General features: G+C 38.4%; 1 protein-coding gene across 1 annotated transcript in view; it reads left to right on the top strand.

Annotated features, from left to right (window-relative positions):
- Nucleotides 1–1,002, top strand: part of LOC101845009 (gamma-gliadin-like) — an 8,723-nt gene extending 7,721 nt beyond the window's left edge. The window contains exon 2 of the mRNA XM_005101263.1: nt 887–1,002. Coding sequence (XP_005101320.1) covers nt 887–1,002 — 116 coding nt within the window. The remainder of the gene's footprint in view (nt 1–886) is intronic.
- Nucleotides 1,003–1,447: the final 445 nt, after the last annotated feature.

Raw genomic sequence — 1,447 nt, 5'->3', positions numbered from 1 at the left:
GTCTGTGTCTGTGTCTGTGTTTCTGTGTGAGAGAGACAGACAGAGAGAGACACAGAGAGACACAGAGAGAGAGAGAGAGACAGAGAGAGAGAGACAGAGAGAGAGAGAGAGAGAGAGAGAAAGAGAGAGAGAAAGAGAGAGAGAGAGAGAAAGAGAAGATAAAAAATGGATAGGAAACAGACAATTTAAGGACAAAATATAATTGTAGTAAAAGTAACACTTAGATAACATTTTGACATTTCGCAAACGACTTGAATTGGCAGATTATATTTTAAAAAATGGAGTGCCTATTTTGACTACATATAGCCCTAATAAGCATATCACGTTCCCTTCCTCGCCTCCTCCACTCCTCCCCAACGATCAAAGCAAAAGCAAACGTTTTCGTTCAGTTTTAGGGGGGCTTAGCATCTTATTCAATAGAAAGATGCCTTTCTCCCCGTATGTGGATTTTACTGTAAAAGAAAACATCCGTTGACCAAAGGCACAAAATAGTAACTTTGCAATTTCCAAGGACATTTCAGTTTTGGAAGTCACCAAACTTTGGAGGCAATTTTCTGACTAACTTTATTTCTGACACAAGCCGACCCCCCACTTCCTGCCCTTGCAAATGTCCCGACTTATATTTCAGAATGGTGGGTATTTTTTCATCAAAAGCAACGCTAATAAGCAGGATTTAAGATGATATCAACAACTCCATATACCCCAAAATTGACGCCCGCCTGATTCCATCGCGTTATGACAAAAAAACATGACATTGTTGTCATCACCATCAAGTGTTAGATCTGCAACGGTTGTAGGCAATCGTGGTTCTCCATTTATTCATTTGATCGGATACTCTCAAAAAGCTACAATATCCTGATCATTCCTCGTAATCCTTCCGTTTCAGCACTCCACATAGGTTACTCTGGGTCTACCTCTGTCTTGTTTGCGTTTGATTTTGCTCATGAGACCCAGACGTTCAAGGTCTTTATGACTACTCAAGTGTCGCAGAAACAGCATTGAGTCTATGTCTTTCCTTGATTGTTTTTATAGGCGAGCAGCCCGCGTGGTATTCTTCAAGGACCACTTCATTTGATTTCTTTTCCTACGAAGAAATTATCAACGGTCTCCCTAGTATATTGTTTCTTTATCTTCATAGCATTCACAGCCGTATAGACAAATTAATTGACCACTCATAGGCTCTCAGTACTTTCATTTTGATAGTTACTGGGATGTTACTATGTTTGCTGGATTGAGCTCATAAAAAACAACTATCCTTAGTCATAGTAAATCTTTGTTTTATTTCTCTGGAACATTTAGCATCAAATGTAGTTATAATAGCCTCAAACCTCTTTGTACATATCAAAACTGTTGAACTTGTTTTCACATATTATTATTAAAATTAAAGAAAAACAACAACAACACAACTGCAAGTAGAGTACAAATTACCGACTCAGAATGATTGCCT

This window comes from Aplysia californica, unplaced genomic scaffold (genome assembly GCF_000002075.1).
Source record: "Aplysia californica isolate F4 #8 unplaced genomic scaffold, AplCal3.0 scaffold00276, whole genome shotgun sequence".
NCBI lineage: Eukaryota > Metazoa > Mollusca > Gastropoda > Aplysiida > Aplysiidae > Aplysia > Aplysia californica.
Note: the sequence above shows the minus strand (reverse complement) of the source record. Positions and strands in the feature narration are given on the sequence as shown.